This window comes from Bos mutus, chromosome 3 (assembly GCF_027580195.1).
Source record: "Bos mutus isolate GX-2022 chromosome 3, NWIPB_WYAK_1.1, whole genome shotgun sequence".
NCBI lineage: Eukaryota > Metazoa > Chordata > Mammalia > Artiodactyla > Bovidae > Bos > Bos mutus.
Window position 1 is genome coordinate 113,036,430 of NC_091619.1, and position 12,017 is coordinate 113,048,446.

Genomic DNA, 12,017 nt, shown 5'->3' on the forward strand with positions numbered 1-12,017 from the left:
GGGTTAAAAAAAAAAAAAGGGTGGAATAAACTAAAGGCATCTTCTCAGGGTGCTAGATGCAAAATGTGAGTTGGGGACTCATGGAGGGGACCTCACCCCCTTCTCGCCCCCCGCCAAGCATATATGTCGTGACCAGTGGTCTCATAACTGAAGCCTTCAGAGTAGAGGTGGGTTTAGACCAACTTGGGACTTCAGTTCAGTTCAGTCCATTCAGTCGCTCAGTCGTGTCTGACTCTTTGTGACCCCATGAACCGCAGCATGCCAGTCTTCCCTGTCCATCACCAACTCCCGGAGTCCACCCAAACCCACGTCCATTGAGTCGGTGATGCCATCCAATCATCTCATCCTCTGTCGTCCCCTTCTCCTCCCGCCTTTGATCTTTCCCACCATCAGAATCTTTTCTAATGAGTCAGTTCTTCTCATCAGGTGGCCAAAGTATTGTAGTTTCAGCTTCAACATCAGTCCTTCCAATGAACACTCAGGACTGATCTCCTTTAGGATGGACTGGTTGGATCTCCTTGCAGTTCAAGGGACTCTCAAGAGTCTTCTCCAACACCGCAGCTCAAAAGCATCAATTCTGCACTCAGCTGACATGAGAGATTTTTAATGCCCAACGCGCCCTCTAGTGGTCACTGCGAGACAAGGTGCACCCGCAAGGAGCCCTTGGTTTGTGTTCAGACAAATGCAGGATTGGGTGTTTGACTTCCTAAAAATAAATTTTTTTTTAACTTTTTATTTTGTATTGGGTTATAGCTGATTACCAGACAGTGTTGTGATACTTTTGGATGTACAGTGAAGGGACTAAAACTTCTTGACACACAACGTTTTGTAGTGGGCCGCTCATCTGAAATCAGATCTTGCTTTCCAAGCTGCCTGGAGATCGAGGCCGTTAGTTTTCAGTGAGCTGCCTCTCCCTGCAGGCCTGCCCAGGGCGTTTCTGAGCCAACACGCCGTCTGTGTGGGCATCTCCTTACCGGCTCCCTGGGTTCGGGGGTCTACGCTCAGGACACACAGTGCCCTTGTGCAGTCGGGTCCCCAGAGTAAAGGCAAGAGAGGCATTCAGTCCGAGCCAGAAAGCCTTGACCAGTTGCTGTCTGTCTTCTGCCGCTGTGTGATTGGGTGTAGAGAGTGGTGAGTCTGGGGGCCACGCAGACCCGGGCTCCCTGCCTCTGGACTGATGCTGCCAGGCTTTGGAGGGAGGAACTCTCACAGGGCCCTGGAGGCATCCGTGGGCACAGCAATGTCGACCACGAGGCTGGTTTCCTTCCTTCTGTTTCCCCGTGTGGCCCACCTTCCTGAGGTCCTGCTGGGGTGTCTTTGCCGGCCGCTGACCTTGGAGGTGCGTGTCGCCCCTGTGTGTCCCGCCCCAGCTGAAGGGGAATCCGACCTCGTCTCCCGCCAGGATGATCTGGGTCTCGTGGTGCCCCGGAGACGGCTGTAAAGGCTGGGGAAGTCCCTCTGGGGGCTCTGAGGTCAGAAACCAGCCCCCTTTCATTCCTTCAGTTTTATAAGCGTCTGTGGCTGGAGGGCTTGTCTCAGACCTGTTGGGATTTCAGCAAAGCCACACCCCAAAGGAGCAGGACTTGAGTGTTTTCAGGAAGGACAGTCCTCACCTGAGGGGTCATTACCCAGACCTCCGATTCCCAGAGCACCCTAGAAGCCCCCATGGTGGGAAGGTGGAGTGAGTGCGGGCTTCTGGAAGGTTCCACCCTCGGGGACTGTTAGCTCCTTGTGGGTTCGTGTTCTGTGAACCCTGCACACAGATCCTGCTGCTGTGCAGACCGCATGGGGCATCAGACAGTGGTGAGGGCATCTCAGATTCCCCCCGAGCCCCCCGAGGTGGCTGGGGCCTGTGGCCCCGTCGGAGGTTATGGGGTGCAGAAGGTAAAGGAGAATCAAGTTCATTGTTCAAGGACACGTGGGGTGCGGGGCCTCACCCGGCGGTGGGTGGATGTGCTCTCTCCCGGGTCGCATCGGGGAGCTGGAGGATTTTCACCAGGGCCCAGGCGATGGGGTTTGTTAAACATGGCCTGTTTTAGAGACGGGCGGGTCGCGTTGATTTGAGGGTGAAACCTGAGCTGTAAAAAGAGATGAAAGATGCAGAGTCTCAGGAGTGAGACAGACAAAAAGAGCGCCCCAGTGTAGGGTCTGTTTCTGACACGTGACGCCGTGCCGTGGAAGCCGGATGGGACAGAGATGGGGTGGGCACCCACCAGGGAAGGAGGCTGTGGTCATTGTGGGGAACCCGGTGAGGATACATTCTAAGCTGGATGAATGCTCTGTGCATTTATTTTCTAATTTACATACACCACAGCGTTTGAAAATCCTGGGTTTCTAACTGTTTTTGTACTGTTTTCCTAAAAGATGTTTCCACCTTAAAAAAAAATATTTCCTTAGGTGTTATGAAATCTCGGAGCTTCCCTGGTGGCTCAGAGGTTAAAGCGTCTGCCTGCAATGCAGGAGACCAGGGTTCAGTCCCTGGGTCGGGAAGATTCCCCTGGAGAAGGAAATGGCAACCCACTCCAGTATTCTTGCCTGGAGAATCCCATGGACGGAGGAGCCTGGTGGGCTACAGTCCACGGGGTCGCAACGAGTCAGACACGACTGAGCAACTGCACTTTCACTTTATGAAATTGAAGTCAGGTTTATTAATCTGTAGGTGAGACAGGACCCACTCCAGTGTTCTTGCCAGGAGAATCCCAGGGACGGGGAAGCCTGGTGGGCTGCCGTCTATGGGGTCGCACAGAGTCAGACACGACTGAAGTGACTTAGCAGCAGCAGCAGCAGCAGGTGAGACAGGATGAGATACTGTTTGAATTAATCCCTCTGACAGGCCATAGTTAGTTTTCCTGGGAGTCATTCAGAACTGTCAGTTAAATCTGTTCCACGGGGCTAGGAAAAGCAAACAGGGAGTAAGGAAAAAGAGAAAGTGAACACAAAGTCAGTGTACCATTCCCTGGAGATGCCTCTCCTATTTAATACTGAAAAGGCTGAGCACCTCGTGCATTTCCTGTGCTGCAGCCAACGTTTGAGAGGTTGTTAGTGTCTTGTCTGCTGCTGGTTCCTGGACTAGCGGAGAAGACTTCCGCTTGTGGGCTTTTCTTTAAAGAGCTCTTGGGTGTTTCCTGTACCTCAGGAGCCTTCATGCCCTCAGGAAAAAATGTCGCATCAGAAACAGTCCCTGAAAAGCCCATTTCGTCTCATGGTAGCACTGTGGCTGGAGCATCTGGGCTGTTCCTCTGGTCCTGCGTGCGGGCGCGTGGCTGCCCCCAACCCCTCCCCTCCCTGTAACTCGGTAGTCCTGGAATGAATGGAGCAGGGGGCTCATGCAGGCCAAGCTAAAAACGAATAGCGGGGGCATGGGGTTCATTTTATCGGGAGACCAGTGGCTGGTGCCCGATGTCTGTTTTGCTGCCCAGGTCTCCCCATCTGTACACAGACCCTGCAGGAGGTGGGGGTGCCCGCCCACCCAGGCCATCTGTTCAGACCCGATGTGGCTGGCACACTCGTCTGTGGCCCCCTCTAGCCCCCCAGGTCACCTCCCACTCCTGCTCTCAGCCTTGGATCGCCCTTAAACCCGAGATGCTTGGCCACCCCCTGCCCCGGACGGCTGCCACGCCACGCCACCTCCTGCAGGCACGCTTCCCTGACCCCTGCCCTCCTGACCCGTCTCCCGCCCTGTGCCCCACCTACAACCCTGGTCCTTTCTCGGCTCTGTCTCACTTTCCGCCCCTTCCCCGGCTGACCTGACACCAACTCCGTGAGAACACAGACTTCTGTCCCTCTGGTTCACTGGGGTTTCCTGTGCCTGAATGGGACAGGCACCTGCAGGGCCTCCGCGAGCGCGTGTCCAGCGCCGAGGGCGCCTGGAGGGGTTGGTGCTGGTGGAGGGGCGTGTTTCGCGGGTGCCTGTGCATAGATGGCCACTCACGTAGTGACCGTGTGGTTTTCTTCGGGAACCACATTTATTTCACCCTTACCCTTCCCTCCCCTGGTGGCTCAGATGGTAAAGAATCCGCCTGCAATGCACCCAGGTTTGATCCCCGGGTCGGGAAGATGCCCTGGAGAAGGACATAGCAAGCCACTCCAGTATTCTTGCCTGGAGAATCCCATGGACAGAGGAGCCTGGAGGGCTACAGTCCATGTGTCGGGGGTCACAGAGTCACACACGACTGAGCCACTAACACTTTTGCATCTCACCCTTCCCTCCCGGTCTTTGCGGACATGCTTTTATTTCCTGTTCAGGAACAGGGCCCTCTGGGACAGCTGGCCATCCCATGTCTGAGCTGAGTGGGGATAAACTATGCTTTGATCACTCCAGGTCCTGAGAACAGTCCCCTCACTGCTGAGCGAGGGGTGGGCTTTGAGCTCCTTGGGGCCGTGGGTGGCGGGGCGCCCTCAGGCCGCCTGAGGTCACCGTGTCGCCTCTTGTCCGTCTGTTGCAGACGCCATCAGCTCCACCAACCCGCGGGTCATCGACGACGCGCGGGCGCGGAAGCTCTCCAGCGACCTGAAGAGGTGCACGTACTACGAGACGTGCGCCACGTACGGGCTGAACGTGGAGCGCGTCTTCCAGGACGGTATGTGCGCGCCGTGCAGGGCGGGCGGCGGCCCTGCCTGTGGGGGTGGTGCCTCGGTGCCAGGCCGCACTTGGGGACCCCTGAGCATCCTGAGACAGTCCAGCCGCCAGTTCCGTGTGTCCCGTGGGTGACCTTTATCAGGGACCGTTCTTTATGCACAGAACATGCAAGACACACACACATGCACGCACATCATTTCTGCTTCACTGTAGATGCTCAGTCTTCATTCAACCCCTTTAAAAAAAAAAGGGTTTAAATGGCAGCAAGTGAAGAACTAAAGAGCCTCTTGATGAAAGTGAAACAGGAGAGTGAAAAAGTTGGCTTAAAGCTCAACATTAAGAAAACTAAGATCATGGCATCTGGTCCCATCACTTCATGGCAAATAGATGGGGAAACGTGGAAACAGTGGCAGACTTCATTTTGGGGGGGCTCCAAAATCACTGCAGATGGTAACTGCAGCCATGAAATTAAAAGACGCTTACTCCTTGGCAGGAAAGTTATGACCAACCTAGACAGCATATTAAAAAGCAGAGACATTACTTTGCCAACAAAGGTCTGTCTAGTCAAGGCTATGGTTTTTCCAGTGGTCATGTATGGATGTGAGAGTTGGACTATAAAGAAAGCTGAGCGCCGAAGAATCGATGCTTTTGAACTGTGGTGTTGGAGAAGACTCTTGAGAGTCCTTGGACTGCAAGGAGATCCAACCAGTCCATCCTAAAGGAGATCAGTCTTGAGTGTTCATTGGAAGGAATGATGCTGAAGCTGAAATTCCAGTACTTTGGCCACCTGATGCAAAGAGCTGACTCACTGGAAAGACCCTGATGCTGGGAAAGATCGAAGGCGGGAGGAGAAGGGGACGACAGAGGATGAGATGGTTGGATGGCATCACTGACTCAATGGACGTGGGTTTGGGTGAACTCCGGGAGTTGGTGATGGACAGGGAGGCCTGGCATGCTGCAATTCGTGAGGTCGCTAAGGGTTGGACACGACTGAGCTACTGAGCGACTGAAAGGTTTCATGTTAGGAAGACAGGAAAGGGAAAGAACAGAGTCGGGTCTGGCCAAAAGTAACAGCGCCTTAGGCTGGTGGCGGGAGCCGGCTCCAGCGTTCGGAAGTGACTTCTTGTTGCCTCAGTCTTGATCTCTTAGCTCCAGGACGGCCGTGCCTCAGGTAGGAAATGTCTCCTGAAGGAGCCGAAGGTCGCCCGAGGGATAAACAGTCATGGACAGGCTCTTGATGGGAGATGAGTCGCTGGAGGCGAGGGGGGAGTGCAGGTGGAGAGGAGCAGGAGGTGGGGGGTGGGGAGGCAGTCAGCAGGGAGGGGACGATCTCCCCAACCCCCACCCCAGGTCTGGGCTGGGGGGTCCAGCGGTGGTTAGCATCCCAGGCCTGGGACTAGGATGCTCCTGGCAAAGGGTCCCGTTTCTGATTGCGGGGCGGGGGGTGGGGGAGGGGTCGGGAAGCAAATCCTCGGCCTCCGCCTCTTCTGGGTGAATCTGGGTTAGACCGAGCTTCGCATCCCCAGCTCCGGTGCCGAGGCGTGTTGGGGGCTGAGCAGGGCGGCCGGGCGATCTCATCAGAGGTCCCCTTACTGCCGGGGTCCTGGAGTCTCGCGGTGCATTGGTCCTGGGGAGACTGCTCGAGCCCAGAAGAGCAGCAATGCAGGGTTGCTCCCGGCACGGCTCCAAACCAGGCAACGTATGCTCTCCTTTTAAATGTCCAAGCAAGTTTTCAGATTAAATCGCAGGAGTTCCACGCTTGCTTTCATCATTTTATTAAATTTCAAACCTTGGCGTCCATTTTTTAACTTTGCGTTTTCTTCCACTTGGCTCAGCAGTCAGCTGCTTTGTAAGCTTGCCCTCGCTTTCTGCTTGTCTGCCTCACAGGTAATCACCAGCCTCTTGTGCGTCTCAGCACGTTTCTCCTGTTAGTCCCTGCCTACCCCTTACAGCTCAGGCTTCCACTGAGGACAGCCCCAGACCCTGGGATCTTGTGTCCCTTCATCCCTCACCTTACATTTACGTGGACCGTCCCCACCTGTGCTGGGGAGCAGACACCCCCACCAGAAAACCATGCAGGGCCAGCATCTGCGGCTCCTTGAACCTTAGTGAGCAGATGCAGAATCGTGCAAGGAAGCACACAGGCTCTCCCAAAAAGTGACCTCCAGTGGGCAAGGTAGCTGTCGGCCATGGAAGAGCGGACACCCACAAGGGGTTACGTGATGAAAGGTCCCCAGACAGGACCCAGGGTCCAAGCCCGGCCCACAGCCTGTCTCTAATAACAGGCTTCTTTGTTTATAGGCTGCAGGAGGGCTGAGTTGCCTGTGGGTGTGACCACAGAAGTGAGTGGTTCCCGTGATATCTGGTGGCCAGGGGAGTCCCAGATACTTGCTCTGTGGCCTTTCACAGAATTTCTGCCCATCCCTAATGTCAGTTCAGTTCAGTTGCTCAGTCCTGTCCGGCTCTTTGCGACCCCATGGACTGAAGCATGCCAGATCTCCCTGTCCATCACCAACTCCTGGAGCTCAAACTCATGTCCAAACACAAACTCATTGACTCAGTGATGCCATCCAACCATCTCTTCCTCTGTCATCCCCTTCTCCCGCCTTCAATCTTTCCCAGCATCAGGGTCTTTTCCAATAAGTCTGTTCTTCACATCAGGTGGCCAAAGTATCAGAGTTTCAGCTTCAGTATGAGTCCTTCCAAAGAACATTCAGGACTGATTTTCTCTAGGATGGACTGGTTGGATCTCCTTGCTGTCCAAGGGACTCTCAAGAGTCTTCTCCAACACCACAGTTCCGACATAGAGGATCGGAATTTAGTTGTGTGGATGAGTCTTTTCCATGTGACGGCTTTGCTTGTACATTGATGGAGATTTGCAAACGTGACCTCTCCATGAATAAATGAATTCACCTCATACATAATAAGCTGATTAATATTCAGGGATGACGAGTGACGAAGCTTCCCCGCTGGGCTTCCAGAACATCCCAGGCAGTGGGCAGGCCCCCTGTGTGCTGGGGCACGCCTGTCTCACCCTCACAGTGGACCCCAGGCAAGGGGAGCAGGAGGAGGGATCTTTCCAGAAGTCATCGGGTAGAACCCCACAATGCCTCCTTGCTGTGACAGCTGCTCAGTGATTCCACTGGTGAAGCAAGTTCAACCCAAAGTGTGAGCTTGCACAGGCTTGGATTTCCCATATGTTTTGTTATTATTCTAGAAATTGCCATTAAGTACTTGAATTGTACAGAGTCTGCAAAGGAAATAACATCTGCATTACTGCAACTTCCATCTCTGTTGTGGTTTTTATCCTTAAAATATTTTTATTTACATGGAAATAAGTTTTTTAAAGTAAAATTGGTGTTTTGTGTGTGTGTGTGTGTGTGTGAAGTTGCTCAGTTGTGTTTGACTCTTTGCGATCCCATGGTCTATAGCCTACCAGGCTCCTCTGTCCATGGAATTCTCCAGGCAAGAGTACTGGATTGGGTTGCCATTTCCTTTTCTAGGGGATCTTCCCGACCTATGGATCAAGCGCAGGTCTCCTGCCTTGCAAGCAGACGCTTTACCGTCTGAGCCACCAGGGAAGGCCCTCTATTTTATACAGTAATTAGGTGACATGTGTTTTAGTTTGTTGATCATCAGCTCTTTCCTTGTTAGTTGGTAAAAGTAGGTATCAGCCAAGTGGGGAGTATTCTCAGTACTTAGAAATAATTAAGAACAGCCATCCATTTTAATCTTCAAGAGAAAAAACGGGCAAGTTCTGGAGCTAAAGAACTCAAGAAGAGTCATGTAGCTCGACCAAAGACCCTCGCCTTCACTGAGCCCCAGTCTGGGAGCCAAGAGCCCAGAGCCTTAACCGTGTTGTTAGAACAAAGCACCATGGGCCTCCCTGGTGGCTCGGTGGTAAAGAATCTGCCTGCCAGTGCAGGAGACAGGCATTCAGTCCCTGGTCCAGGAAGATCTCACGTGCCGCAGGGCAACTAAGTCCGTGTGCCACAGCTAGAGAAGAGCCCGCACAGCCGCGAAGATCCAGCATAGCTGAAATTAAATAAAAATAAAATTTAAACAGTAAGCATTTGGGTCCCGCAGGTGGGGGGTGGGGATGGGGGTGAAGGCCGTGGTTTAGCTCACAGATTCACTGCCCATTCACGGACTCAAGTTTATCTGGATTTCTTTTTTCTTTTTTTACTTCAGTTCAGTCGCTCAGTCGTGTCTGACTCTTTGCAACCCCATGAGCCGCAGCACACCAGGCCTCCCTGTCCATCACCAACTCCCAGAGTTTACCCAAACTCATGTCCATCGAGTCAGTGATGCCATCCAACCATCTCATCCTCTGTCGCCCCCTTCTCCTGCCTTCGGTTTTTCCCAGCATCAGGGTCTTTTCCATTGAATTGCCTCTTCACATCAGGAGGCCAAAGTATTGGACTTTCAGCTTCAGCACCAGTCCTTCCAATGAATGTTCAGGGTTGATTTCCTTTAGGATGGACTGGTTGGATCTCCTTGCAGTCCAAGGGACTCTCAAGAGTCTTCTCCAACACCACAGTTCAGAAGCATCAGTTCTTCTGCACTCAGCCTTCTTTACAGTGCAACTCTCATATCAATATATGATTATTGGAAAAACCATAGATAATAAAGTGGCTCCAATGTATAAATATATTTTCTTTTCCAAAGGAGTACTTTCAAAGATTTTTCATGTTCAAAAGCAAGCCATGTGTGTCCACACATATAAATATATTTAATATATATTGACAAGGTGAACTTGTGAGTCGCCATCTGTTAACACGTACTTTTTATCCTTTGTAGTAGTGACTGATATTTATACCACAGTTTAAGGGCTTATGATGTAAGACAGATCTTACGAGGCCTGGAAACTGCCTTCTTTGTGGGGTTGGCATCCTGCAGTCACATCAGATTGCTGGTGCCAGGCCAGTGTGTCCTTTTTCTGCCTTCACGGCACCTCTGTGCCCATCAGGGTCACGTCTACACCCCCTCCCCGGTCCCACACCCACAGCCTGCTCTGCAGTGAGAGCTGGATATGCCGAATTTCCCGGGCCAGTTGGGTGGTTAGTGTCTGTTAGGATGGGGCGGAAAAGGTTCAGCGGCTTGAGTTACACTTTTTAAAGGGGTTTACTAGTTTGCTGGGAAAGATTGAGGGCAGGAGGAGAAGGGGACGACGGAGGATGAGATGGTTGGATGGCATCACCGACTCGGTGGGCATGGGTTTGGGTGGACTCCGGGAGTTGGTGATGGACAGGGAGGCCTGGCGTGCTGTGGTTCTTGGGTTCTTGGGTCTCAAAGAGTCGGACACGACTGAGCGACTGAACTGCCAGACTAGTTTAAAATTCTCCAAGGACAGGGATGACATGAAAACGGTTACTTGCCTAGGGTGATGCTCAGTGGAGGGGGTGTAGGTAGAAAAGGAAAACGGTCACAGGTTCGTCTAAGTTAGCTGTTTGAGTCTAAGAAGGTGCTCTGACCCCGGTTTGGTGGCTACCCTGCTGTCGTCATTAACCACAGGTGTCACCGGCTGTCACTGGCTGGTAGCTCTTTACATGGTCTAATCCACTAGAAATTAGAATTTGTAAGTTGTCCCTGAAGAGGCCACGTCTGATTCATCCTTGATAATTTCTCACCGAATTTCAAAGATCCCTGATATGGAGTAGAGTTTTGATTGAACCTGTGGGTGGAGGGTGTGTGTGTAGTGTATAGTGGAGGGGGGAATACGTAGATTTGGGGAGGGGGGTCTCTCTGTTGGTGGTGTAGCTCTTGTTTATGTTTGAATGAGAAAGTGTGTACATGATTTATAGTAACTATTTTTATAAAGCATCACATTGTCAGTACCACTTGTATATGTGTTTTCAAATTCAGTCAGTTTCTTAAGCAAGAAATTAACAAATTGAAATAACGCATGAATGACAAAACTAAAATAGCAGCATTTGGTATAGTAAGCTGAATTCTCAGAGATAACAAAAACAATAGGAAAACTTTTGAGTTACTCTTCAGGGGAAAAAAAAATTGAGTTCAAGTTCTTAGGGGTGGGAAGTTTTAAACCCACGTGTTACAGGCAAGCGTGGTGTCTGGCACGTGGTTTGTGACCAGATCTTCCAAACACAGTGAACAGGTGGGGAATGTGTCAAGGTGGGACCAATAGCCGGTCTGCACCCACTAATGTGGGGCTAAGAGGTAATAAACCTTGAAGAACCCAAGTGTCTTAAAATATGATTATTAATTTGTCACTGGTATGTAATCAGCTTGTCCCTTATCTGAAGTCTCTTTGTCTGGAAGTAAGAGCTTATCTCACATTATGTTCAATGGGCCCAGAGGACTGACTTTTAAAGAGGAGTTACCTCTTTCGACTATCGATGGATTTGCTTAAAAAACTGGAATCGACATATATACACTTGTTGTTTATATGTGTCTGACTCTCTGACCCTGTGGACTGTAGCCCATCCGCGGCCTCTGTCCATGGGATGTCCTAGGAAGAATATTGGAGGGGGTTGCCATTTCCTCCTCCAGGGCATTTTCCCAACCCAGGCAGGTATCGAACCCACGTCTCCTGCATTGGCAGGTAGATTCTTAACCCCTGAGCCACCAGGGAAGCCCATATATGCTGCTATGAATAAAATAGGTGACTAATGAGAACCTACTGTTTATCTTAGGAAACTCTACTCAGCGCTCTGTGGTGACCTAAATGGAAAGGAAATCCCAAAAAGAGGGGATGTGTATACAGATGTAGCTGATTCACCTGGCTGGACAGCGGAAACAAACACCACACTGTGAAGCAACTGGAGCCCTATATACAGTTTTTTTAAAAAAACATCACTTATCCAAAATGACAGTTTTTAGGTAGAAGGGAATTTCTAGATTATCAGTGTGGTTCATACTCCACAGACTGCAGCCACTGGCCATCGCGATACCCAATCAGGTGTGAAACTTGATAGTTCTTAAACTAGTTTCTGATACACATAGAAGGAATCATCACAAGGAGAGGCCTCTCAGTCCTTTAAAACATAACGTAGGCGTCATCTTAAAATCTTCATTAAAATTGATGATATTATAAACAGCAAGAGACAGGAAGCCATCTCTTATCTCACAGTGCCATGGACTGTTGTGTTGATAGAGGCTTTGATCTTTTCTGGCAGTTGGTTCCCTAAGTCTGGGGTTTTTCATGCTGTGCTGCTTTCCTCGGGAGCGTCGCGTGGGCCCCGGCGCTCCTGTGTGCACAGAGCTGCCGGGATTAACTCCCACACTGCCAACTCGAGCATTAAGCACACTGTTAGTAGATGTGCTCTGTTTAGATCCTCTTGTTCAGAGCCTCTCTTTTGCTCATAGAATTAATTTTATCAATGCCACCGAAAATGGTTCTCTGACTACGTTGCTGCAGCGTGGCATCAGAGCCGTGTTTTGCCCCAGGATTCCTCCTAATGACTTTAGCCAGCTT

General features: G+C 51.3%; 1 protein-coding gene across 5 annotated transcripts in view; it reads left to right on the plus strand.

Annotated features, from left to right (window-relative positions):
* AGAP1 (ArfGAP with GTPase domain, ankyrin repeat and PH domain 1) overlaps positions 1 to 12,017 on the plus strand; it is a 572,049-nt gene that overhangs the window by 225,007 nt on the left and 335,025 nt on the right. For 4 of the 5 annotated variants that reach the window (XM_070368540.1, XM_070368539.1, XM_070368538.1 and 1 more), the window contains exon 6: positions 4,446 to 4,580. The exons of the other annotated variant lie outside the window; for it this stretch is intronic. In XM_070368540.1, the coding sequence (XP_070224641.1) occupies positions 4,446 to 4,580 (135 nt within the window). The remainder of the gene's footprint in view (positions 1 to 4,445; positions 4,581 to 12,017) is intronic. 5 annotated transcript variants of the gene reach the window in all.